At 40.1% G+C, this 25132-nt stretch overlaps 2 protein-coding genes across 3 annotated transcripts; one reads left to right on the top strand and one right to left on the bottom strand.

The window, feature by feature from the left end:
• The first annotated feature begins 1937 nt into the window (after window positions 1-1937).
• LOC109982255 (pro-cathepsin H-like) lies at window positions 1938-14049 on the top strand. The gene is made up of 6 exons (XM_065957234.1): window positions 1938-2215; window positions 2412-2443; window positions 2657-2762; window positions 2859-2928; window positions 3034-3138; window positions 10512-14049. The coding sequence occupies exons 1-5, from the start codon at window positions 2176-2178 to the stop codon at window positions 3119-3121; spliced, it is 336 nt and encodes a 111-aa protein (XP_065813306.1). The 5' UTR covers window positions 1938-2175; the 3' UTR covers window positions 3122-3138; window positions 10512-14049.
• A 5987-nt stretch (window positions 14050-20036) lies between these two features.
• LOC109982288 (interferon alpha-inducible protein 27-like protein 2A) lies at window positions 20037-24684 on the bottom strand. 2 transcript variants are annotated; one of them, XR_010666706.1, is made up of 6 exons: window positions 24605-24684; window positions 24463-24498; window positions 24341-24373; window positions 21797-23978; window positions 21552-21704; window positions 20037-20534 (listed from the first exon to the last, which is right to left on the bottom strand). XR_010666706.1 is itself a non-coding variant. In XM_020631440.3 (6 exons), exons 1-6 carry the CDS (start codon window positions 24615-24617, stop codon window positions 20419-20421), a joined length of 375 nt encoding a protein of 124 aa, XP_020487096.2. In that variant the 5' UTR covers window positions 24618-24670; the 3' UTR covers window positions 20037-20418. The 2 variants fall into 2 exon arrangements, 1 of the variants encoding a protein (XP_020487096.2); XM_020631440.3 differs by having other exon boundaries at window positions 21797-21820; window positions 24605-24670.
• Between the last annotated feature and the right edge of the window lie 448 nt (window positions 24685-25132).

Below are 25132 nucleotides of genomic sequence, written 5' to 3'. Positions count from 1 at the left end.
CGGGCAATAATTCTGCTTCAACAGCAGAATACATGTGATTAACAAGACTTAGCTTTTTTAAAGCCTAGCCAACATTTCAAATTTTAGGAGCCACATCCTGCGATAGCTTTGGCTTTGGTCGTAACACCCTATCAAAACCTAATGGAGGAGGGGTGGCAGCAGGAAGTCTGGTGGCTGTTTTGCAGTCAGTAGGTAAGAAAGTGGTAGACAATAGAATCCTGATCGAAGCATGTGGTGTGGTGTGACTCATTGGGTATTTGTTATTGAAGGGCAATACAGTCAAATGTGCAAGACCATCAACATAGAAGATGTTGTTGAACACAATTTGTCTGAAATTGAAAGTGAATCAACAATATTTTCACAAAAAAAACTCTAAGCCAATGTAGATCATTTTAAGAATTTTTCTAAAGTGTGGAGCTTCAGTAATGACTGTTTACAGTAGCCTACTGTGATGAATACAGTTCCTATTCTTGATTTATTCATTTGGCTTGACAACAAAGCTGTGCCTGTTCTTGCTGCTCAGTAATAAACTTGAATTTGAATTTATTTATTTTAATAGGGACAATGCAATTTAACATAATTTCAATACAAAGCATGAAACTGATGTGCTGCATAAAGAGTATATAGCTATTGCTAATTTCCAACTCGTGTCCCCGGTTGGGCCTTTGTGTAAACAAACAGATTAAAATGTACAACATTCAGTTACATTAAACCCCATAACACAATATGAGGATACATTAAAATACATGTACAGCAATACAAATGCTTTAAACCAGTTAAAAATAAAGTTTGAAAATACTAATTAAAAGTGGGTACAGCTTGCTTTGAGCATTTCACCTGTTTTGTAAAAGATTTTAAGTCCGAGATTAATTTGATTTCAGGTGTTTAATGTGTTGCAGAGTTTGCAGCCTTTGATGGAGAAGGCTGATTGACCAAACGTAGATCTACAATGTTGTATTCTTCAGTTTCCACTCACAATGCTTCTTGTTACCCTGTTTCCGTCCTGTCTTTGAACGCATCTGGAGAGAGGTTCAGGGGGGCCAGATTGTTGATACATTTAAAAACAAATTTGAGGAAACATAAATGCATAAAGCTCTCAAAACTGAGTAGATTGTGTTGTTTTCAGGATGTGACAGTGATGCCACCGGACAGGTTTTTTGTCCATTATTTTCAGGGCCTGGTTGTGTAGTGATGAGAGGTTTCTGATTGTAGAGGGGTGAAGCTTGTGACCAAACTGTCATACAGTATGAGAAATTAGAGAAAATCATTGAATGCATGAACACATGTGCTGCTTGAGTTGGTATGTAGTGTCTTATTCATTTAAAGCAGTTCAGGTTGCTCTTGATTGTTTTTGTGATTTTATTTACGCGTTTATCAAACTTGAGTTGCAAACCTGTGCGATCTTACTGTAGGTGCAGCAGGCCTTCCAGGAGCTGCCTCTGCAGCTGTGGCCACCGTCTGGGGAGCTGTAGCCTCACTGGCAAGCTCCATCTTCTGAGTTGATTACGACACCCATCTACAGCATTTAGCTTTTGCAAAGGTCATGGAAAATGTTTTAGTTTACTTACCAAACAGCTCTTTTTGCTACATGCTAAACAATGACTGATAGCCTTTTGGTTCAAAGTTAAGACAATTCAGTCATTTAATTCCATCCCTTTATACCCATTCAATTCATGCAGATTAGATAGGCTTCATCATTTTATTCACACATGGCTTGAGGAACCTGCCCTACAGGTAAGAGGACAACACTCATTTTCCCAACCACAAAACTGGATTTTAACCGAGGCTGAGCATTAATGTGGCAAATACACCAAATAATTTATTAATTGTTTTTTTTTTAAATTGAGGTGTTATCACAAGAAATAAGAATTGCTGTGTTTTGTTACCTGAAAAGGCCTTATACCCATAGACTGTAAATACCGCTATGTTTCTACAGTAGCCCAGTACGGACAAACCGGACACGGGCTGCGTACTGAGCCTTTAGAGATTGTAAAATATGTTGCAATCTGCAATCCAACTGCTACGTGTTGTTACGTTACGTTTGACAGTGATTGGTTGACTAATAGTTTTTATTAGAAGGGGAATTTGATCAGCAGCAGATCCCCTCGTGACTCCTGATCTGCTTCACTTCTCTTTCACTCATTGTCTCTGCAGGAGCTTTGATGAGAGATCATCATGAACACTTCAGCTTCAGCTCTCCACCTGTCTGGACAAGGTAAGCTGCTACCTGCGACCCTCTTTTTAGTGCAGTAGTCGGCCTAAACTTAAAAATTGCAATTTTTTGTTATCCGTGTTTACTTGTTGCTTGCTTTCACTTTCATAATCTGTCATCGCTCAACTCTTGAGTTCATTTTTTTTATTGTTTAATTCTACGCATTGAAGTAATTTTTAAAATTATTAATTGTTTTCAGACGAGTTACACTTCAAATCATGGATGAAGCAGGTATGAAACTTTCTTTGACGCACTTAATAAAGTAGGATACAGTAGGCCTACATACAGTACAGCCTTCAGGAATGAGGAAGTTATCTGCAATTAAAAAAAAATCACTGAAAGCCTGTTACTGAAATAATCTGCTGACTTGTAAGCAACATGATTACAACAGTATTATAAGCTTGTATGTTACATATGTTAACTAGCCATCTCCCACATGTGCAGCACAGCAAACAGTACAGCATGGAAGAGTACAACATGAGACTCCAGATATTCACTGAAAACAAGAGGCTGATTGAGAAACACAATGCAGGAAACCATTCCTTCACACGTAGGAAAAGCCTTTTTTTAATTTCTTTTTTTATTTAGAATAAGCTTCATAGTAAAAAAAAATGTGTTTAACCTAAGCTTTCATGTCTTCCTGCAGTGGGGCTGAACCAGTTTTCAGACATGACATTAACTGAATTAAAAAAGCCTTGCTGTGGTCTGCGCCACAGGTACAGACATTTTATCCATTCATAGAGCAGTTACAAAAATATAAAAGGTGTTTGTTTTTTTCTGGACAGTTAGGGTACTTTTTTTTAATATGCTGCCTTCTACAGAACTGCTCTGCTACCAAGGGGAACTACCGCCGAAGCAACGGACTGTATCCGGACTCCATCGACTGGAGAAAGAAAGGAAACTATGTAACAGCTGTGAAGAATCAGGTAAAAGTTTAACTGCACACAAATCCACAAATACATTTTGCTTTCTGTAATTGTTCCCAGAAGTCATAGTGCATAATTGCTGGTGAATTCAAGAGAGGCTACTCAAAATTACCACAAATATTTTTTAATTCATTGTTATTTACTTTTGCATATTGTGCTCACAATGCAATGTTTATGGAGAATATAATGACACAGTGTTTGAAAGGCGTCTAAAAAGCTGATTTTCTGGAGCACAGTAACTGAACATTTCCTGTGTAATCTCGTTGTAGGTATCCACTGAATGAAGCCGTAGCTTGACGCTCCCAGAACTCCTCTCTTGAGTTATTTTCATCCAAAAAATCCACGGGACCAAATGATCAAAGTTTAAATGTTTACTTAAACTTAAATAAACAAAAAACAGATACAGGTTAGTCCAAAACTATACAAAAAGAGAGCTGAGGAGAGAGAGGTCAAAAGACTGTGTGGCTCCACTCTCTACTAGTCCGAACTGAGCCCAATTAAGTCCACAAGCCCCTCCCCCTCCCAGATCCAATGAACAAAAAGTATTACATGCATCCATAAATTTAACATGATGAGCAATAAGGCGCCTACATTACCGGCCCCTAATTGTTATCAATGCCCTTGAAACAATTACTCAAAAACATTAACTTAAATCAAAAGAGCCCACATGTTATGTTAAACTAAAGAAAACTTCTTGTTGTTCTTCGTCCCATCGAATACTTGGCTTAGGATCTAGTCCATTATCATCAACGCCTCATCCTAATTGAGGGCTTGGTTTCCAGCACAGATCAAGTGTCCTCAGTTTCTTGAAGAAGACAAAGCTTGGTTATTGGACGCCATAGCTCATTAGTCTTGGTCTTCACTTTCACCTGGCGAACAAGGCCTTTCTTGTCGGGCAGGGTTGTCACGATTCTTCCAAGTGGCCATGAATTTCTCGGTGAAGTGTCATCCACAATCAGCACCACATCACCGACACAGAAGTTTCTTCCAGGCGTGAACCATCGCTGACGTTCTTGGAGCTGTGTCAGGTATTCCTTGCACCAGCGTTTCCAGAAGACATCCGCAAGATATTGGACCTGACCCCATCTGCGGTTAGCATACTGGTCGTCTTTGTTGAAAACACCTGGAGGTAACTCTGGTTTAACCTTCAGTAACAACAGGTGGTTGGGTGTTAAGGCCTCTAAATCATTGAGGTCTGAAGATGCCTTTGTGATGGGCCTGCTGTTTATGACTGCCTCTGCTTCACACAGCAAGGTATGGAGACCTTCTTCATCAAGAACCTGTTCCTTCACTGTGATGTTAAGAACTTTTCTTACTGAGCGTATCAGCCGCTCCCAGCTTCCTCCATGGTGAGAACCAGAAGGAGGATTAAAGTGCCATTGGACACCCTTCTGCTGCAAGGTATCAGCGATCTTACTGGTGTTCCATTCTTTGATTGACTTCCTCAACTCACTGTCAGCCGACCGAAAGTTTGTTCCATTATCCGAGTACATCTCCTTGACTTGTCCTCTTCTTGCAAGGAATCTCCTGATCGCGTTGAGGCACGCATCTGTGTCAAGTGAAGATGCGACTTCCAGATGTACTGCTCGTATGGCGAGACACGTAAAGATAACACCATATCTCTTTGTTTGCCCTCTTCCTCTTTTCACCAGGAATGGGCCAAAGTAGTCAACACCTACTCTTGTGAATGGAGGATCGTCAGGCAGGACCCTGCATTCTGGTAGATCTGCCATAAGCTGCTTGCCAGTAGTTCCATGTAACCTTTTACAGGGGACACACTTCGACAAGAACTTCCTGATGGCTCCATTCGCTCCAGGTATCCAGAATCTTTGACGCAATTGAGCCAACATGTGATTCCTTCCAGCATGAGCTGTTAAATCGTGAATGTGTCTTATCACAAGCTTTGTGATGTGTGAATCCTTTGGCAAGATGACTGGCTGCTTGCAATCATCAGGCATTGCCGCACGGCTCAACCTGCCTCCAACTCTAATGACTCCCTCTTGGAGTACTGGGTTCAACTTGTAGAGTGAACTGTTTTTCTTTACCCTTTGATGTTCTTTTAGCATTGTCAAATCTTCTTTGAAACTTTTCTTCTGACAGTACTTCACGACTTCAGCTTCTGCTTCATTTAAATCTTCACAGACTAGCTGTGTTCCTTTGAAAGCCTTTTTGAACTGATTCACTCTGCTTTCACCATGTAATGTGTTTGTTTCTTTTCTCTTTGCTTTCAGTTCCTTAAGCAAATCTTTCAACTTAAGAAACCAGGCCACTGCACGCTTTAGATTTGTCCAAGATGAGTAGTAAGTCATCAATTGGTCCATCACATCTTTGGGCTCTTGCACTTGAATGACATGTGCTTGAGCCACTCTTTTGACCTCTGGGTCATCAACATCAAGCATTCCAGGGTCTGGATTCTTAGGCCACTGGTCTTGTATGCTGAGCAAGAAACTTGGGCCTGAAAGCCAGCTTTCATTCTTCAAGAATGCTTCCACAGTCTGTCCTCTTGACACGTGATCAGCAGGATTCAAGTTGGTATTAACATATCTCCACTGAGAGGTCTGAGAGTGATCCAAGATTGCTGAGATTCTGTTAGAAACGAAAGTCTTGAATCTTGTGCTTTCACTGTTCAAGTACTTTAGCACAGCCGTGCTGTCAGTCCAATAGATTGAGTCTTGAAGTTCAAGTTCGATTTCTTTCTTCAGAAGCTTGTCCATCTTGACTGAGACTGTGGCCGCAGTGAGTTCCATTCTTGGTATAGTTGGAGACTTCAAAGGTGCGACCCTTGCCTTAGCCATCACCAAGGTGCATTGGGCTTCTCCAGATGCATTACGCAGCAGTAGGTAACTTGTTGTACCATAGGCATCTTCGCTTGCATCAGCAAAGTGATGTAGCTGTGAAAAGACTGGTGTACCAAACTGCTTTGTCTTGATACATCTGTCAACTCCAAACTTCTCCAGCTGTTGCAAACTTGAGATCCACTTTTTCCAGATCTTCACAACATGCTCTGGCAGGTCTTCGTCCCAGCTGTATTTCTGCCTGCAGAGATCTTGTAGGATTCTTTTGGCGGGCAGTGTCACAGGAGCTAGAAAACCCAGTGGGTCAAAGATGGAACTGACAAGAGAGAGCAGGCCTCTCCTTGTGTGTGGTCGATCTTTGAGGTTGAGCTTGAATTTGAACTGATCCGATTCAGCACACCAATGGATTCCCAACGCTCTCTCTATTGGCAAACTGCAGTCATCCAAGTCCAGGTCTTTAAATCCTTGTGCTCTTTCCTCTTCAGGAATCGAGTTAAGCAACTTCCGACTGTTGCTTGACCATTTTGTTAGACGGAATCCACCTTTAGCCAACATGCTTCTCACATCAGTGCAAAGCTTGATTGCTGTGTCTTCATCAGTAGTTGACTTAAGACAGTCATCGACGTAAAAGTTTTTCTTAACCGTCTTGGCAGCTTCCTGTCCAAATTCCTCTTCAAAATCTTTTGCACATTGCTGTAGCGCAAAAGTTGCAACACTTGGCGAAGATGTTGCACCAAAGATGTGGACCAACATCTTGTGTTCAACAAGTTCCTGGTTGTAGTTCCCTTCAGGCCACCATAGAAACCTGAATAGATCTGTGTCTTTGTCGCTGACCCTTATCTGGTGGAACATGGCCTCCACATCAGCCATAACCGCCACAGCTTGTCGGAACCTCAGGAGGACTCCCACCAGAGAACTTGTGAGGTCCGGACCCTGCAGGAGCTGTTGGTTCAGCGATGTTCCTTGAAAACTCGCTCCACAATCAAAGACAACACGCAGCTTTTGCTTGACTGGGTGTCTGACTCCATGGTGAGGCAAATACCATGTACGCCCATCTGTTGGCCTGCTACCATCACTGTCAAGCTTCACTGCATAGCCTTTCTTGATGATGTCATCGATGAAAGCAACATACTCTGCGTAAAACTTGACATCTCTGGAGAATCTTTTCCGTAAGTTCAACACACGTTGTTCAGCGACTGTTCGGTTGTTTGGCATGTACAATGATTTGTTCCTCATCGGAAGGCAAATAGTGTAATGATCATCCACAAGTTGTAATGATTGCGACACCATGTTGATAAACTGGTGATCATCCTTGGACATTTCCATGTCTTCAGTTTGTCCAGCATCAGGAAAGTCCTGCTTGAAATGCAGTTGCCAGAGCTCCTCTAGCCTGGCTACAGAGATCCGATTTGCAGTAACTTCTGTCCGTTTGTCTGAATCCAACATTTCACTTCCACCTCTCAGAGGGCCATTCACAGTCCAGCCTAATATTGTTCTCACGGCATATGGTCCATCATCCACACTGTTGACCACTTCCAGTGGCTCCATCGCCTTGGGAACATTTGCTCCAATGAGCAATCCAACCTCTGATTCTATAGTGGGAAGTTTCACCTCTTTTAGGTGAGGCCAGCTGATAATATCCTCTTGGTGGGGAATATTATCTTTGGTTACTGGGATGTTGTCTTGTGAATACACCTCTGGAAGTTCAATAAACTGCTTACCTTCAAGGCTGCTAATTTCCAGTCCAGTCACAATGCGGGTGTCCACCACAGATTCATTTCCCATTGTTCGTAATGAGATGCTTGTATTGCGTCCATGCATGTTAAGCTGACTTATCAGTGACTCTGTAGCAAAAGTAGCAGAGCTACCAGGGTCCAGAAATGCGTACGTATTCACTGTCCTGATTCCCTTTTGTGCCTTGACACAGACTGGAATGATTGATAGAACACAATCATCCTTACCGGCCCCAGTGACACTAAAGGTTTCAGTGGTTTGTACAAGAGCACTCGAGATAGATTGTTGCTCACAACTTTGTTTCGTTGTTTCTTCTTGTGAATCTTTGTGCAGCAGTGTTGGATGCAGTCGAGAGCATTCGTCGCATTGAATCCTTTCTTTACAACTGCTACTCATGTGACCATGCTTCAAACATGCGAAACACAGACCTTTGCTTTTCAAGAAGTCAATCTTGTCTTTATGTGGCTTACTCTTGAGTTTTCTGCATACTGTGAGGTTGTGTTGCTCTCCTTTGCAATAAACACAAGGCTTGCTGTTTGCGTCCACTGTTACAGGTTTTGATTTTGACGTTACCTGCTTGTTGTTATCCGTATTGACTCTGTTTTCAGTTCTGGGGGAAACAATGGCTGTTGTGAATACCTTCTTGGGTTTGAATGTTTCCGAACATTGTGGTTTCGGTTTCTGTCGTACTTGATCCTTTATGCTTGTAGTGGTTTCTATGTTTCCATACAGCGGATGTAACATATACTTCACTTGCTTGGTGACGAAGTCAACTAAGTCTTGAAACCTTGCTCTTTTCTTTGTCTTTTCTTGTATATCACAAGCAGATTTTCTCCAAGTTTCTTTGAGCTTGTAAGGAAGCTTATTAACAAGTGCTTTTATGTTAGCTGTGTTATCCAAGTCTTCCATGTAACTAATATCTCTCATAGTGTTAGAGCAGCCTGTAAGAAACAATGCGAATGCCTGCAGTGCAACCCCATCTTCTGACTTGATTGTCTGCCAATCCAAGGCCTTCTTTATGTAGGCTTCTGCTATCTTGAAGTCATCACCAAAAAACTCCTTTAGCATTTGTTTGGCTTTAGCATAACCAGCGGAAGGTTCCATGTGAATACAGCTCTTAACCAACTCCTGTGGTTGTCCAATTGTGTACTGCAGCAGAAATTGCAGACGGTCACGATGATCATCAGTGCGGCCTTCAACACCATGTTCAATAGATCTGATAAAGGATTTATACTCAAGTGGGTCACCCTTGAATGTTGGAATGTTGAGATCAGGAAGTAATGATGCTTTGTGATTCTTCACAAGGTATTCTGTTACATTGGCTTGCTGAGAGATGGCTTTGCATAAGCTATCAAGCACTGGTCCATTATTGACTTCCTGAGCAATTGAGGCTCTTAGTCGTGTTGCTGGATTTTCGTAGTGTTCGTACTTGGGACTAGAGTAGTCAAGTAATGGTGGTGGTTGAAAAGCATTCGCCACTTCCGTTTTAGCAAACTGTGCATCAGTATCAAAAACACTAATGTCTGCTCGTGTGTATTCATATTTTTGCAAAACTTCCATTTTTGCATCTGACTCAGCAAGAGCAGTCTCCATAGCATGCATTTCTTTTCTGGCCTTTATTGCAGATTCAATTTCTTTGTTCAGCTTCAAACTCTGCTTCTTCTTTTTCTATGGCCAATTTATCCCTTAAAGCTTTAGCTTTTGCCTGTAACGCTGCACGCTCCATTTCTGCCTTTAACCTGACTGACGAAGCTGATGACGACACACTTCCAGATTGTGATTCAGGTCTACTTCGACGTTTCGTGGTCGTTTTCGAAGATGTAGACTTACTATCTTCTGCCTGTTCAATACGCTTCATGACCTCTTTCATCCATTCTTCACATTTCCAGAAGAAATCATTCATTGACTTAATTTTAGGATCAAACCAATTCTTCTGATTCTCCAAAAATTCTGCTTCCGTCATAAATCGTTGCAAACTAGAATTTAGGTCACAAAATTCTTGCTGCAAACCATTAAAGTCAACACGTAGTTTATTTTTCACGATGTCCACGTTAGCATCATCTTCCATTAATTGCTCAATTTGCTTTTCCATGCTTGTTAGCAGGGATAGTTTGTGCCTGCGTGCATTCACCTGTTTAGCCTTATGCTCTTCTACAGCCTTTTCCGTCATTTTTACTTTTCGTTTTTCACTGTCCTGATCCTCCATGACGAGTGAAAGTTCCACACTTATTTAGCAGAAATGGTGGCTGAAGAATGAGCTTTCTACGTACGTGAGTTCCACTTCAGTCAGTCTTGTGATGTTTTGTCCTCGTAACACCAGTAAAACAAACATGCACACACACACACCCATGCGGTCCTTGTGTGCTAGCTTCAATCCAAAGACTATGGCAGAACCATAAAAGATACAACTTACAGCGTGTTTTCCTTCCAAAACATCCGTGAAATCCGTGAAAAGTTAGTTTTTCCTTCATCCGTTTCCATGCAGAGCAAGTCTTTTGACTAATAATGTAGGTATCCACTGAATGAAGCCGTAGCTTGACGCTCCCAGAACTCCTCTCTTGAGTTATTTTCATCCAAAAAATCCACGGGACCAAATGATCAAAGTTTAAATGTTTACTTAAACTTAAATAAACAAAAAACAGATACAGGTTAGTCCAAAACTATACAAAAAGAGAGCTGAGGAGAGAGAGGTCAAAAGACTGTGTGGCTCCACTCTCTACTAGTCCGAACTGAGCCCAATTAAGTCCACAAGCCCCTCCCCCTCCCAGATCCAATGAACAAAAAGTATTACATGCATCCATAAATTTAACATGATGAGCAATAAGGCGCCTACACTCGTCATAGGTGCAGCAGGCCTGTCAGGAGCTGCCTCTGCAGCTGTGGCCACCGTTGGGGGAGCTGTTGCCTCATTGGCAAGATCCATCTTCTGAGTTGATTACAAGACTCATCTACAGCATTCAGCTTTTGCAAAGGTTATGGCTTAGGGCTTCTGTATATTAGGTCCTAAGATACTCAGATCTTGGAAGGAAAAATATGGATTGGAATGAATTTTATTCAATAATGGCAATAAGTACTTGGTGTACATGAACACTGAATGTTCTGAGTAGCTTTGGGTTCAGCATGTTGAAATAAAACTACCTAATATAATGTCTAAACATCTCTGTTGTGTAAATACTTAATGCTGGACTGGTCATTTCTTTGACTTTGATAGCAAGAGCCAGAGCTAAATTATTATTCTATTCATTCACTGCAACAACAATAAAGAGTATGACATCAATACAGGTTTAAAGAAGCAGTCTTGCTTCTTTCTGATGAGATTTGAACGGAGCCGAGTTTTACCTACACAGCACTAGCTTCATTTCAGGAGAAATGAAACTACTGTACGTTTAAAATCTGAGCTCAGCCCTGAAAAATTCCAGTCAAATAATATTTCTCATGACATTATATAATTGGAAGATCATGAGAGAAAACAAAAGACAAACATGTGAGGGTTGTTGAACTAGTTTAGTTCTGTAGTTCAACAACACTTACATGTTTGTCTTTTGGGATCTAGACAAAAGGGAACAATGTCAGTAAGCACAAACGATCAGCTTTGAGTCCAATTGGACACACAGGTGCTGACAGGAAGTGACCAGAGGCAAAGCACAACATTGACGGCAGTTCTTGAGAGCTCTAATCAGGATAGAAACCATCTTATAAGTCGTCGTTATCAAACAAAAACCATCGTCACAACACTCAATAATATCAAGACCATCATCATTAAGTTAGTAGGTATTCATCAAAGAGTGTGTGTTTAGTGTGTTTACTGAAGTCCTGAAGCTTCAGCATGTCACTGAACCCTTTCCAGACTAACAAACACATCATTTATTTCCTGTATCTTTAGTAAACCATGTGTTTCTGATGACTACAGATAACACTCATACTTGATGAAACCTCACAGTCAACCCCGCATGGCTTTAAGTGATGTTCAGAATCAACAGTGCAGGCCTGACTGTGTGTATAAAACTGAACCCAAAAATGATAAAGGGACTTGAGCTTGTATAGCGCTTTTCAAGTGTTCTGACTACTATAAGCACTTTTACAGCCTAGGTCATCCATACCCGTTCACACACGGATGGCAGAGGCTGAATCCATTTATACACATTCTGCCGACAAAGCAGCTGGATCAACTTTTGGGTTAAGTGTCTTGCTTAAGGACACGTTGGACATGTGGGTTCATGATCCCGGGAACAAACTCTCAACCTTCTGGTTAAGAGAATGCCGAGTGACGCACAGCCGCCCACAAAAACATGAATTATATTTGATTTATTAGTTGGATGAGAAACTTGGTGGTCCCTTTTTCTTCAATTTGAAGTTGGATAACATTTTTCTTCAACAATTTAATGACCATTCTAAAAAAATAAAGTCAACTCAGACTCTTTTTCTTTTTCTTTTCGCGTCTGTGTGAAAATCTGAAACAAGTCAGAGAAATATCAATTTTTATTAATAAAGCACATCATCACAGTTAAGCTCATTGTGCTTTAAATTGAGGTAAAAATAAAAAAAATTGACCAACATGAAAATATTAAGGAGATCAGAAGGAGGTCAATATATTTATATATTTTTTTAATTTCTATTTTAAGCTTTTCTCACAACAGTGTATTTGGCCAATAGATACTCATTTTTTGACTCAAAGTTGCAGGTTTCATTCAGTTTTCAGTCATCCATCTATATCAACATTTATAATGAATAGTTTCTTCCAAGAAAAAGTCCTACATTACGTAAATGGGATCTTTTACTTATAAATGAATGTTGTACTTTAGAGCTAACATGAATTTGTCTTGCCTTTATTGGAAATGACAATGGATTAGGAAACCAGGGAGAGAGATCGGGTAATGACATACGCGAAAGGAGCCACAGACTGGTGTTGAACCCAGGCCGCCCATCTGGAGGACTATAGCCTCTGTAAACAGGGTGCAACATCACCACTAGGCCATCTGCAAGTTACAGTTTAATAATAAAAATCCATTGAAGTTGCTCATGTGAAAGAAGGCCATCAAAAGCCATGCATTTAGTAGAAAACAGCGTTAGAATCACTGTACACTGTGGTCACCACTCTGTGTAAAAGGGTTAAATACATCCTGGATAAAACCGCATTGCTACTGCAAGGGTACATTTCCACAGTTCTTTCAAGCTATTACAATATTTCTAACGTCAGACTTTCCATTAGTCTTTAAAATGTACAATAACTACAGTGATCATTAAGCTAAAGTAAATATTACTTTGGTTGTTATTAAACAAAATACAAAAATGAAAACCATTACGCCCTCCCCCATCCTCAAGTCCAACCTCGCACATTCAATATAACCATAACCTGTTGGAGCACAGGGTGTTAACGTCAACCAATGAATCTTTATTTGTACAGCGACAAGTCATGATCTCGAGACACTTAAAAAAAAAAGTGTCGGTTACTCATTGTTATATCATCTACCCAACATTAATCCATCGTGAGCACAGCACTTTGCAACATTTAAAAAAAGTTAGAGTGGCAGGGAAAAACTTCCTTAAGAGGCAGAAACCTCGAGCAGAGTCATGATGAACAGCCATCTGCCGAAACTGTGTTGGGCTTGGAAAGTGGGATAGATAGAGATGTAGAAAGAGAGAGAAGGATCGAGACACAGAGAACAACAACAACAACAGTGAATAAGAGATTTAAAGATACATCAGTTATAATGTTAAAAGTATGTGTAGTTTTGGGAGTAACAACTACTAAGTATGATCATAAACTGATTTTCAATCAGGAGAGACTTAATTGAGAATGGACAATTATTTATTTACAATAAATGTGCAACAATTCAATTTTGAATGTGCAAAGTCTTTGGGGGATTAGACTCCATCGTGACGACTTCTCACTCGGAAGGTAATGAAGCAGACAGCAGGTTTAGGAGACCCCCCTATGGAGTCTAGACACTGGTGGTGGTGAAGATGAATGGAGGCTGAGATGAGGAATTGGTATCCGAGCCTGATCTGGACTCTGCTGAGCTGGAATGGAGGTGACTGGGGTGGTGGTGGGTTACAGCGGTTGCACTGAAAAGACAGAAGGGCTGCGGAAGAGAGAGAACTGTTTTAGCCTTTTTGCTGCTGCAGGATGATTGGATGGGAGAGGTTGTGCCCAAATCTGATTGGTTGATCACTTGAAGAATAAACGTGACCCGCAAAAAGTCTCCCACAGAAACAGGCTCCTTTATTTTAATAAAATGTGGGGATATGATATTGTAGAAAAAGCGTTGCTTAAGTTTTATATGAAGTAATTTTAAAACGCTGTAACACTCTTCAAATCACTCAATTTATCCAGAAAATAATGTACGTTAACGATAAAAGAAATAAAACGATGCCTAGTTCATTTTCTTTGTTTGTTATATCGTATCAGGTTTACGGTAGTAAATGCACGAAAGTTGTTGAAATATTTGTTGTTTTTCAAATAAAAAAAAAGGCCTTTAAAAATATTAAGCTTATAATGAGCTACAAATAAACTTGTGATCTTATTCTCAAACTGGGTGACATGTTATTTATATATAGATACATTTTAAAAAGCAAATAGGCCGATAGTTATATTCCATCACTTTTCCACTGAGGCTCTTGTTAGTGGTGGTGACAGGAGTCTAAAAAAATCATGATATATTTGTCTCTCAAATAAAACGGATAAAAGTCATCTAACTTTGAAACGTGCTATTTAATGCACTCATTTTCGTCCGTAGTCTATCCACTGATTGAAAAAAAGAGATCAAGCTTAATTTGAGCCACAAATTATGATTTTTATGCAAGTCTTGCACGATTAACAGAAAAGGTTGAGTAGTTCTGTTTCACTATAATAAATAGTTCTCTATGCTCGCTGGAGTTCATCTCCTATGGCATTTTGTTTTGAGCAGGTGCTGCGGGTTGAACTTCCCTCATAAGGTAAAGTGGCATTAGACTGTCCAAATGGCAGACTTATGTATTGGCTGCCAATTCAGCACATTGTCCCGGACTGCATGCTCGCACTCTCTGCGCTGTCTGAGGGAGACTTTCTCTTTTTTTCTTCTCCTTCTCCTCCTGCGCGCTGACAACAGGCCTGAACTCAGCAGCGGCAGCCCCGTCACTATGCTGTCCATTAACATTTCTCAAGCAAATATTAGAAGCTGTCTGTAAAAAATGCTTCTTTTCGGTTAATTTAAATAGACTACTGATAGAAAAAAAAATCCAAAACATTATCATTAAGTATTTAGGAAAAAAATCCAACAGATTTCTCTTCTGAGCTAGAAATAAAATGCACCGGTAAATTAGGGCTTCAGATAATTTATTTTTTTAGATTTTCTGATATGATCAAGACAATCACATTTTCTGATGACGTCTCTCTCACGCTCTCACACAGCAGAGAGCGACCCGGTGCGATTTGTTGTGGTTCGAAAATAAACAAAGGCCAATCACGTTCGGGAACGACTTCAAAGGCAAGGTGAAGTGTGACGTCACGTCAGAATCTCATAGTTCTATGAGAGTCACATTTTAAACCTTTGAACTCAAAGGCATCATACTATCATCACAGAGAGATAAAGGGAAGGACTGGAGGATAAATACAGAAAGACAGACGGATAGTTCCTCCATTTTTGGCAACTTATCACAGGTCATGGCTTTCTTTTTAATTGGTTTACTCGTTACTAAAACTATGAGGAAACTCGTTGAGAAAATTTTTGTCCCAGAAGAGGAAGATGCGGGCAATGCGGACCTGAGTGTCCCTGAACCTGACTCCCCTGCCAGCCAAGATCTTCATTTGGATAGCACTCCGAGTTCACCTGAAGCCCTAGTGGCAACAGTAGACTCCCCTGAAGGCCAAGACGTTCATTTGGATAGCACGTCGTGTTCACCTGAAGCCCTAGTGGCAACAGTAGACTCCCCTGAAGGCCAAGATGTTCACTCGGATAGCACGCCGTGTTCACCTGAAGCCCTAGTGGCAACAGTAGACTCCCCTGAAGGCCAAGACATTCATTTGGATAGCACGCCGTGTTCACCTGAAGCCCTAGTGGCAACAGTAGACTCCCCTGCCAGCCAAGATGTTCATTCAGATAGCACGTCGTATTCACCTGAAGCCCTAGTGGCAACAGTAGACTCCCCTGAAGGCCAAGATGCTCCTTTGGATAGCACGCCGTATTCACCTGAAGCCCTAGTGGCAACAGTAGACTCCCCTGAAGGCCAAGATGCTCCTTTGGATATCCCAGCAGTTTCAGTCGTTGACACACTTAGCATGTCGTATTCATCTGAAAAGGAAAAGGATGAGTTCCCACTACCGTCATATCTATTTAACACTACCTGCTCAGACTCTTGCAAGTATTCAAAGGGATATAAGACTTGTTGGATGAATGCAATATTACGAGCTGTGCAAAACCTTTCCATTGTGAAGCGAAAATTGAAAGGTAGACCCAAAAATGATTTGGTAAGACTGTCAGAGACACCATTGTTTGCCAAGCTGTTTTTGGACAGCCTCTGTGACCCTGAGAGGAGTTTCAGTTTGACAGAAATCCATCCAGTTTTGAGAGAAGTGTGCTTAAAATCACAACCTTTTTACAATTTGGGGGATCAAAATCATCCACTTGACTTAATACAGTCTTTACTGTTGTGGCTGGACATGTGTGGGGTGCATTCAACAATTTACCTTAGCGGAAAAGACTGGTGTATTGACTGTGAATTCACTAAAGTATGCAGAGAAAGCCCAGGCCAGATCTACGTTTTACCACCAGTGGGTGCGCATAAGTCGATTTCCTCTCTTCTTACATTTGCAATCGAGGAAAGCGAAAGCGTGATGACGTGTCCCCGATGTGGCTCCCTTGTGATGGTAGAAAGAAACTGGAATTGCCTAGACATTGTAACCCTTTTCTTGACTCCATCCCCCTTAGATGCGTTTGAATGTAGTAAACCTGTGATCCCATCTCATTTTCTATATATTCCTGTAGACGACCGAACATCAGTGTTATACCGCCTGTCCTCTATCATTTGTCACAGCAGCAGTAAGGACGAATGGGGGCACCTTTGGACATACAGGTTTGATGACAATAATAACATGATAGGTCAAAATATGACATATGTTCCAAGAGGCAGAAGGGAAATTGACCACCATGCAGTGGTTTACTTTTATGAAAGGGTCACTAAGCCACTTAAGTAGCCTCAACACTCTGCGACAGACAAGCAAGGGTTTGGAGATGAATGAAGAGCTTTAACATATGAGAGCAGAACTTTTAAGCAGTGCTGCCTGTGAGTATAAGCAGACATGAGCGCAGAGTTATTTCCTCGTGGTGTGGGTTTTCTCCGGGTGCTCCGGTTTACTCCCACTGAAAACAAACATGTAAACATTCACAGTGCAGGGTGGAAAAATTATGTGAACCCCTAGGCTAATGACTTCTCCAAGAGCTAATTGGAGTCAGGAGTCAGCCAACCTGGTGTCCAATCAATGAGATGAGATTGGAGGTGTTGGTTAAAGCTGCCCTGACCTATAAAAAACACACTCCTGCTTTGAGTTTGCTACTCTCAACAACCATTGCCTGATGTGAACCATGTCTTGCACAAAAGAGCTCTCAGAAGACCTATGACTTAAGCCCTAGAAGTGGCCGTCCTGTAAAGATGACTGCAAGAGCACAGCACAGAATGCTCAATGAAGTGATGAAGAATCCTAGAGTGTCAGCTAAAGACTTACACAAATCTCTGGCACATGCTAACATCTCTGTTGACAAATCTACGATACATAAAAACATTAAACAAGAATGGAGTTTATGGTGAGGCCACCACGGAGAAAGCCACTGCTGTCCAAGAAAAACATTGCTGCATGCTTGATGTTTGCAGAAGAGGACCTGGATGTTCCACAGCACTACTGGCAAAACATCCTGTGGACAGATGAAACCAAAGTTGAGTTGTTTGGAAGGAACACACAACACTATGTGTGGAGAAAAAAAGGCACAACACACCAACATCAAAACCTCATCCCAACTGTGAAGTATGATGGAGGGGGCATCATGATTTGGGTCTGCTTTGCTGCATCGGGGCCTGGACAGATTGCTATCATCGACGGAAAAATGAATTCCCAAGTTTATCAAGACATTTTGCAGGAAAACTTAAGGCCATCTGTCCACCAACTGAAGCTCAACAGAAGATGGGCGATGCAACAGGACAACGACCCAAAGCACAGAAGTAAATCAACAACAGAATGGCTTCAACAGAAGAAAATACGCCTTCTGGAGTGGCCCAGTCAGAGTCCTGACCTCAACCCGATAGAGATGCTGTGGCATAACCTCAAGAGAGCGATTCACACCAGACATCCCAAGAATATTGCTGAACTGAAAAAGTTTTGTAAAGAGGAATGGTCCAAAATTCCTCCTGACCGTTGTGCAGGTCTGATCTGCAACTACAGGAAACGTTTGGTTGAGGTTATTGCTGCCAAAGGAGGGTAAACCAGTTATTAAATCCAAGGGTTCACATACTTTTTCCACTCTGTACTGTGACTGTTTACATGTTGTGTTCAATAAAAACATGAAAACATATAATTGTTTGTGTGGTATTAGTTTAAGCAGACTGTGTTTGTCTATTGTTGAGACTTAGATGAAGATCAGAACACATTTTATGACCAATTTAATCAGAAAACTAGGAAAGGGTTGGCATACTTTTTCCTGCAACTGTATTTGGTTATGATTGTTTTGTGATGTACTTTAAAGTAAAATAAAAAATATTGGGGCAGCTCCATACTTTATTGACTGGGGCAATGACTTATGAAGGGGTGACCTAAGTATGTGTGTGCAAACCCTTTAGTCATATCTACTTAAACTACTAAAGTATTGACAATATGTTTTGTTTCTATGCATTTTTTTACTTCATTATATAAATCATCTGAGTCTTTCCATGCTGTCCCTGTTCTTATCTTAAGAAAATCACTTTTATCAGAGTAAGAAAGACATAATTCAGATCTGTTTTTTCCTCTGTTGCACGTGATTTGCCGATTAAGCTTTGCCCAGAGCAAAGAAGGATACCTGGAGATACATCTGACAATACAGTTGATTCTTTGCTAACTCAAAGGACATAAAATTAAAAGATTAAAGTGTTGTAGTTGTTCTTTTGGTTTCAGCCAATCAGAGTGCAGACTATTCAAAGTTTTATTCAATATGTTAAAACGTAATTCAATATATTCAGAGTTTCATTCAATATATTCAAAGTTTAATTCCATATATTCAAAGTTTCATTCAATATATTCAGACTTCATTCAATATATTCAAAGCTTCATTCAATATATTAATTTCCTGAACGGCTTGCCATAAATATACATATTTTTTATATATATATATATATATATATATATACACACACACACACACACACACACACACACACACACACACACACACACACACACATATAGGCTACATATAGATATATATATATATATTTGATGGAACTCTGTACTTCATGAGCACAGCACTTTGCAACAACAACAACAACAACAACAATGAATAAGATAGATTTAAAGATACATCAGTTATAATGTTAAAAGTATGTGTAGTTTTGGGAGTAACAACAAAGTATGATCATAAACTGATTTTATGTTAGGAATTACTGTATGTATTAGTGTAATATGTAGAAACAGCTCATCTACAAAAAAACTATGGAAATTCTCCTTTAAGGAAACAGGCTTTTCATTTCCAGAGAACATATTTATCTTGTGTAACTATATGAAATAGTTTTGATGAATCCCTCAGACTAAACTGGTTCATCAGCTTGGAGGCAAACGCTTACATCTCAAATGTAAAAAATGTTTTTTTCATCTTCTGTATTTGTTGATCAGATGTATTTTGGCTGACTCTGACTCTTTACTGAAGTAAATTTATTACAAAACCCTAATCACAGAGAGAAGTATTGCTTTTTATGACGCACTGACTCTCCACTACGATCATTAAAAAAATAATGAATCCATCTCTGTAACTGTTGGAAAAAGTGAAATGGATTTTAGGCTATATTTTTGACAAGCTAAATGACATGCAGCAGAATAACTGGCACAACTCAACAATGATTGGATCAACTCTCATGAAATTTACACCAGCTAAGTTAGAATAACCTTATTGATTCTTATTTCAGTTTGTGCTGATAAGCTAACATTAGCATGCTGGCTTGACGCTGAATGATAATCGTTGAAGCCTACATCCCACACACCAGCATGTTAGCGTTGTCATGATGAGCATGTTAGCATGTGGAGCGCGCAGCAACACTGAACCTAAGTTCAGCCTTTAAAGAGCTATTAGCACGTTGTTGAAACTGTTTTATTATAACTTTTTATTACTTTAATGAAATGGGAACAGCTTCTTCAGAAACAACAATCGATGAGATGGTTTATTTCAGATGCATTTCATTATGGTTAATAAAAGGACAGTTTAAGATGAGAATTTTCAAAGAGCTCAGAACCATCATTTTTATAGCGTCACATTCACTCAAATGGTGTCAAATCGATCATTTATCAGAGTCAATGAACTTCCTGAGTCAACACCAGGCAGCATCTTTTGCATTTCTTATACAATGTTTAGCTCATTGTGTTCAGCAACCTCTTATGTTCACCTGAAAGATGCTTTATGCAGAGTGTGTATGGCAGATGCATGAAAAGTTAATTTAAATAAGATGATTAGATTGATCACAGAAACAGAAACAGTCACCTACAGGAATAGTTGTGTTATTTAAGAGTACACACAGCCTGTGTCCATGCTGTTTATCTTTAGGTTGAAGTGGTATTATTTCGGCTTTGGTTACAAATGGCTGATAGCATCCATCCCATTACTCCTCCAAAGCTGGCTACATATCCACCTGTAAGCCATGTCAGACCAGTTGCACCTGCAGTGAGATGGCATAGAATTCAGGGTTATCAGACCATCCAATCCATTTTACACAGGCCTGCCTCTGAGTGAAGCTTTTAAAGTCCTGATTCAAATAAACTAATAAACTAAACTAATGCACATTTTTAATTGAGATCAATGTATATCTGCAGGGGACCAAAAGTAATTCTCAACCCTCGTACGGTGGCTGATAAGTGCAAAGCAAAATGACAAAATGTGAGACAAATTTACATTTTGAAAAACCTTTTTACATTTTTAGAAAACAAAATTACAAAACCAAAACATTTATACCAAGGAAAAAACACATTTACATTTTATAAAACAAATTTACAAGATGTGAAACACTTTAACAATCCCCAAACAAATTTACAAACGACAGAGTCTTGACAAAATGGGAATGTACCAAATGTCAGAAGTGATCGAGTGAGGGGTCTTTTTTTTTTTTTTTTGTCGCGGTACATTCCCCTTTCCGTCAAGATCCTGTCGTTTGTAAATTTGTTTGGGGACTGGTAAAAGTGTTTCACAGCTTGTAAATTTGTCTCAGCGATTGTGAAAGTGTTTCACATCTCGTAAATTTGTTTTGTCCTTGGTAAGTGTTTTTGGTTTTGTAATTTTGTTTCATAAAATGTAAAAATGTTTTCCAAAATGTAAATTTGTCTCACATTTTGTAAAAGTGTTTAACACTTTGTAATTTTGCTTTGCACTTCCCAGCCACCGTAGACACAGACCCAGAAGTGTTAATAGACATTAGAAATAACGATAGGCTAGAAGTAAACAGTGTGATGTCTTGTTTGCCTTTGTAGGTCATATAGAGGCATCAGTGTTCATTTCAGAGATATACATTGAGTCATTCACTCTTCATTCATTGGATGATTTTGCATTGTACCATTATCTTGAGGCTTATTGTTAACTTAAAATATACACACACACACACACACACACACACACACACACACACACACACACACACACACACACACACACACACACACACACACACACACATTCAGCCTACCTAATGATTGCAAAAATGCAAACACACTTCCTGGGTACACGATTCCCAACCATGACATTATTTTGGCAGCAATGGAGCCTGCTGCTATTCCACCTGAGGTGAAACCAAAGGAGGCCAGCAAAGCAGGTGTGAACATCAGAGTCACAACTCCTCCTGACAAGAGCAGAAGAAACTGTCTTAAATGAAAAGAGTCAAACAAGAGAATTAACGTTAAATGTCTAAACGGTATTTTCTATTTTTCTCACCTGCGCCTATGACGGCACCCTTACCTATTAATGAAACATAAAATAAAATTAAGAATCAGTTTCTTCACTCTGAGCTTCCCATGCTGAAAATATTTGCTAACATTTATTTGCTGACTTGTCGTTTTTATATATAAGAAATTATATTTTCATATCTCCACTCACTCTTAGCCACCTCTCTCAAAGCTATAATACTTTACAGTGAAGCATGTTTCTGGTTGGGGACCGAGTCGTTGCTCTTTAAAATGTTGTAGATAACTCCCTCGAATCTTTAGAAGGTAAGTGTCAATGTTTGAGAATAGTTTTTCAGGAGGGAATTTCAGATGTAGAAAAGGCCAAAGACTGCCTGAAGGCTCAAACACAAACAGAAAACACCAGTGTCAAGCTGATACCATTTTAAAGAAAGTTAAGAAAAAAGTTTTCACTGCTTAAAGGGATGTAGAAAGCATCTGGGAGGGGGTTTCTTTTTCTGATGGGGGAAAAAAAGACGAAACTGAGGACACCCTCTTTGCCTAAGTTGTGCATTCTGGGTATTTCTCCAAGAGAGTTCACCACCAACAAAGAGTGAGACTGTGTAGAGGTGTGTCTCTTACAAGCTAACAGAGAAATAGAATTGAAAAATGTGGAAAAAAACACAGACATGAACCAAAGCAGTGATTCCACAAAGTGGTGCCCGCGGCCCCTATGGGGGCCTGAGGTTATGACAGGGTGGAGGCAGAGACGATTCTAGAGTCTGTTGGGGCCTGAAGCAAAATCTCAGAGGGGGGCCACTCCAACAAGAGTTCATCACCATTAAAATAATCTGACACCAATGGTGACTTTAAATGACAAACTTAAGTTATCACAGGAATATTGTGACCTTAACGGTCAACGGTCAACTTAACAACCTTAACCGGTCCGTCTCCGCTCCGGTCCGGCAGCGGCGGTGATAGGTTTTCATTTTATTCAACGTGTGTGCTTCCACTGGGTCCGCTGCGCTGAGCGTCCTGAGCTCCGGCAGTCCGGTGCCCTCCGCAGCAGATACGTAGGTTTCTATTTTTGCCGGATGCCGGTGCCCACCGCATCAATTTAGCACAGTAAAGAACAAGTGTGACGGGAAGTCAGACACCGATACAACATTAAAACATCCGGTTAATTTTCAGAAATAAAACACTCCGTTTTAACGGTTCAGAAAAATGACCGTTTGTGTGTTTGTTTATGTGTTTATAAGGTTTATATAGAGTTTTATACCACATACATCGTATTATCTCGCACTGTCGCAAGTTAGTTTGTTTAATTATCGCGGGAATTCCTTTGCCTCGGCACTCCAGCTGACGGCTGTGCTCTCCGTGCTGCGGAGGGAGAACGCAGCCGGTGGGTGTTGACCAGTGGGAGCGCACTTTAGCTGTTCCCACAGTCTATGGTGTTGACGGACGAGGGTGCACGCAGCCGAAACGGACTGGAGCGGACACGCAATGCACACCTATCTGGTGGAAGTTCGGTGTAAGCAGCACGCTGATCTGAGGTTTGTCAGATGGGGCTCTCTTTAATCGGTTTCCTACAGTCATTGCTAAATTTGCACATTCTGAGCCACTGCTGTGGTTTAAAGTTTGTCAGCCCTCAGGGGCCCCCTAATGGCCTGGGGCCCCAAGCAGTTGCCTGCCTTGCCTGTTAACAAGCAGCGCCTCTGGGTGGAGGCAAGGATAAATAAAATAATTCCACAATGTTGTGCACTGCCATCAAACATGGACATTTTTTTAGAGGACTGCAGGTAAACACAGGCTGACAATGAATCCAGATGTCACAACTACTAATACAGAGAAAAGCAAACAGATGAGTCATATCTCGCCCTCATCTTCACCTGTACAACAGGTAATAAAGAGAGCAGCATTCCTTCCTTTATTACATCCTGTATGAGATAGCTTTTTCCTGCAGTTTCCTCAATCAATACAGAATACAGATCAAAGCTGGACTGAAAACAGACTGAGAGTGGGGGATTCAGCTGCACCCCAGACTTAAGAAGATCTGTAGCACAAAACAATCTGGTCTTTCAAAGTATTGTCAGACTGGGAGTAGAACGCTTAAAGGAAGATTTTCATCATTTTTTATGTTGTTCATCTTCGGAAAGTCAGGTTGAAAAAAATCTGTTGTTACATCTTAAAAATGTGGGAGTTTCATCTTGCAGTATCACTCTGAATTGCTTCCTCTGTAAAAAAAGGTGCTTGTTAGTTTTTTCAGTTTGTTGTTACATACTAATGTTGTCCGTCTTTACTTTTTGCAGAGGATGTTAAAAATAATCATTGATTTCTTAGAAGCGTAACTATAGAGTGTGTTTAATGCATATTGATATGTTTTTTTGTCGATGTGATGTGTATGGGGATATATATATACACACACACACACACACACATATATATGGGCTACATATACATATATATATTTGATGGAACTCTGTACTTGCTGTCAGTCAAACTGGTGTATTATTATTATTGAAAAAAACAATAAAATAACTGTAAAAAATATATTTGCTGATGGAACAGAGTTGTCAAAAGAAAAATAAATACTCACAGATTTCTTCACGTACCTCATACATGTCATTACCTGTTTATGAAACACGCACACAAAAAACACATTAGTCATGCCTATATACCCGATTAAAGGAACGTAATAGTAAAAAAAAAAGTACTCACAGATTTCTATAAGCGAACTAAAAAAGAGGTAAGTACCTGTTATTGAAACAAAAATAAAAAAAACATCTTATTTAAATGCACACCTTTATTTTATTTAATGGAAAAAAAGTTACATGAATAAAAATAGGAAAAAATAACTTACAAAATCCTGCCATGTCAGCTTTGGAGACGACTGTCTTCTGTAGGCGTAACAATGTGAGCCAGCCACCTTAGGTACACAAATATGTATGTAAAACCTGTTGGAAATTAGGGTGGGGAAACAGGTGTGTGCATTTCCTCCTTGTGAGGACAACCACCAGATGTATTTCTGAGAAACCTATTTACAAACCTGTCATGATTTGGTTTTGTATTTGAGTTTCCCCGTTTTATCCCAGTGTTGCTTGTTTGCCTTGTGTGTTAATGTTTCCTAGTGTTGATGGTTTCCTAGTTTTGTCTTCAGTGTTTTCTGTTTTATTTAGTCATTTATCATCCTTGTGTATCTCTGTGTTCTATTGTGTTTTGTTAGACTCTTGAGTTCTGTGTGTCTTTAGTGTTTCATAATTTGTTTTGTTTTGTCCTCAGTGTTTCTGGTCTTGTGTTTAGACTTTAGACTGTGAATTACGATTGAGTTCTCTGAATAAGGAACGAACACTTCCACAAAAAACTTGCATCCTGGGAGAGAGCCTCAAGC

The sequence above is a fragment of the Labrus bergylta genome, chromosome 7 (genome assembly GCF_963930695.1).
Source record: "Labrus bergylta chromosome 7, fLabBer1.1, whole genome shotgun sequence".
Classification (NCBI taxonomy): Eukaryota; Metazoa; Chordata; class Actinopteri; order Labriformes; family Labridae; genus Labrus; species Labrus bergylta.
Note: the sequence above shows the minus strand (reverse complement) of the source record. Positions and strands in the feature narration are given on the sequence as shown.